This window comes from Limulus polyphemus, unplaced genomic scaffold (assembly GCF_000517525.1).
Source record: "Limulus polyphemus unplaced genomic scaffold, Limulus_polyphemus-2.1.2 Scaffold7541, whole genome shotgun sequence".
Classification (NCBI taxonomy): domain Eukaryota; kingdom Metazoa; phylum Arthropoda; class Merostomata; order Xiphosura; family Limulidae; genus Limulus; species Limulus polyphemus.
In genome coordinates, this window is record NW_013673151.1 from 36,751 (window position 1) to 39,269 (window position 2,519).

The 2,519-nt window shown below is 38.0% G+C and overlaps 1 protein-coding gene across 1 annotated transcript in view; it reads left to right on the forward strand.

The window, feature by feature from the left end:
- LOC106474691 (solute carrier organic anion transporter family member 3A1-like) overlaps positions 1–1,851 on the forward strand; it is a gene marked incomplete at its 3' end in the record, with an annotated part of 24,762 nt that extends 22,911 nt beyond the window's left edge. Inside the window, exon 5 of the mRNA XM_022402994.1 lies at positions 1,662–1,851. Within this exon, the coding sequence (XP_022258702.1) occupies positions 1,662–1,851 (190 nt within the window). The remainder of the gene's footprint in view (positions 1–1,661) is intronic.
- Positions 1,852–2,519: the final 668 nt, after the last annotated feature.

The following is a 2,519-nucleotide window of genomic DNA, read 5'->3' on the forward strand; positions in this document are numbered from 1 at the left end:
TTGTGCTGGTAGTAAAATGGACAGCTGCATTGTTCTCATGGAAGTGGTATTTAATGCATGTTCATCAGGCCTGTGACTCTTCTGAGTAGAGGGTGTTGATGGGGAATGACTTACGTTGTGCTGGTAGTAAAATGGACAGCTGCATTGTTCTCATGGAAGTGGTATTTAATGCATGTTCATCAGGCCTGTTACTCTTCTGAGTAGAGGGTGTTGATGGGGAATGACTTAGGTTGTGCTGGTAGTGAAATGGACAGCTGCATTGTTCTCATGGAAGTAGTATTTAATGCATGTTCATCAGGCCTGTGACTCTTCTGAGTTGATGGGGAATGTGTTTGGCCGTTATACAAGTCTCGTTAGGTTTAGTTTGTTTTGAACCTCGAGCACAGCTACTCGAGGGATATCTGTGTTAGCCGTCCCTGATTTAGTAGTGATAGACTAGAATGAAGGCACCTAGTCAACACCACCCGCTGCCAATTCTTGGGCTACTTTTTCACCAATGAATAGGAGGATTGACCGTCACATTATAATTTCCCCACGGCTGAAAAGGTGAGTAGGTTCAGTGACGAGGATTTGAGCTCACAACCAGCAGATAATCTCGTTAGAAGGGATCTGATTGAGGTGCTTAAGATTCTTAAAGGGGATCTGATAGAGATGTGCACCATCTGTTTTATATTTCATGGTGATAAGAGAACTGATAGAGTTGTGCACCATCTGTTTTATATTTCATGATGATAAGAGAACTGATAGAGTTGTGCACCATCTGTTTTACATTTCATGATGATAATAGAACTGATAGAGTTGTGCACCATCTGTTTTGTATTTCATGGTGATAATAGAACTGATAGAGTTGTGCACCATCTGTTCTATTTCATGGTGATAATAGAACTGATAGAGTTGTGCACCATCTGTTTTATATTTCATGATGATAATAGAACTGATAGAGTTGTGCACCATCTGTTCTATTTCATGGTGATAATAGAACTGATAGAGTTGTGCACCATCTGTTTTATATTTCATGATGATAATAGAACTGATAGAGTTGTGCACCACATGTTTTATATTTCATGGTGATATAGGTAGGACAAGGAAACACAAGTATAAATTTTGGCAGGGTAGGAGTCATCTTCAGCGAAGACAGCTTTATTTTTACAACAGGGTGGTTGGCTTCTGGAACAGATTGCATTGAGATATAATGAATGTAGTTAATTTATAGGAATTTAAGGTAAAGCTTCATAGATATTTGAAAGATAAAGGCTGGCTTTGAGGGTTTTTTATTGTTGTTCTAAAGTTTCATTTAGTGGCCTAGATGAATCAACAGGTCCCTTGTTGTCCATATGTGTAGATGTATGAATATAAGTGAGCACAGAATTATCTACGTTGTTTGTTGAAAAGTGTCTTTCAATATAAATTTGTCTGCTTTTCGATAATAACTGTATTTAAGGAAAATTTCATCAAACTGTTTTAGTATCTCCTGTAAAAACATGAACATTTACAGCTTGGAAAAAGTAACAGAAGATTTTTTTGTTCAGCTTGTATAAAAGCACGAAATAAATTAATAACTAAAATTTAATTATGTCATAAATAATTTATCTTATTATATGTAAACGAGTATTTTAAAGTTGTCTTCAGAATCAAACACAGTTTTATCATCTTCTTTTCAGGGATGGCTGGTATCCTAGTGATGGGTGTGGGAATCTTCTTCAGCGGGACGTTGATGAGGAGATTTAAACCAAGTGCTCGGATTGTGGCTGCATGGATCACCCTAGCGGCCTTTGCTTATTGTTTAGGGATGGTGGTCCTGATGTGGGTGGGATGCCCTGTAAACATCAGAGTGAGCCTCTTTGACGTCCAGTAAGTCCGCATTTGTTCATAATTAATCAAAATTGAGACTTGAGGAAGTCCATCAGCAGAACGATCTTAGGATTAAAACTTGACTGATTCATAAACAGGCACACAAGATGACACTCTCTAAAACCCCTCACCTGATATCCAAATATAAAGATATATATATTAACAATAGCAAACAATGACCCCCAACCTCTTAATAACAACGTTTCAACTGTTATCCTGGCAAACAGTGACTAGACTCTTAATAACAACATTTTAACTGCTATCCTGACAAACAGTGACCCCAGTCTCTTAATAACAACGTTTCAACTGTTATCCTGGCAAACAGTGACTTCAGTCTCTTATAATAACAACGTTTTAACTGCTATCCTGGCAAACAGTGACCCCAGTCTCTTAATAACAACGTTTTAACTGTTATCCTGGCAAACAGTGACCTCAGTCTCTTAATAACAATGTTTCAACTGTTATCCTGGCAAACAGTGACCCCAGTCTCTTAATAACAACGTTTCAACTGTTATCCTGGCAAACAGTGACCCCAGTCTCTTAATAACAACGTTTCAACTGTTATCCTGGCAAACAGTGACTCTAGACTCTTAATAACAACGTTTTAACTGCTATCCTGGCAAACAGTGACCCCAGTCTCTTAATAACAACGTTTCAACTGTTATCCT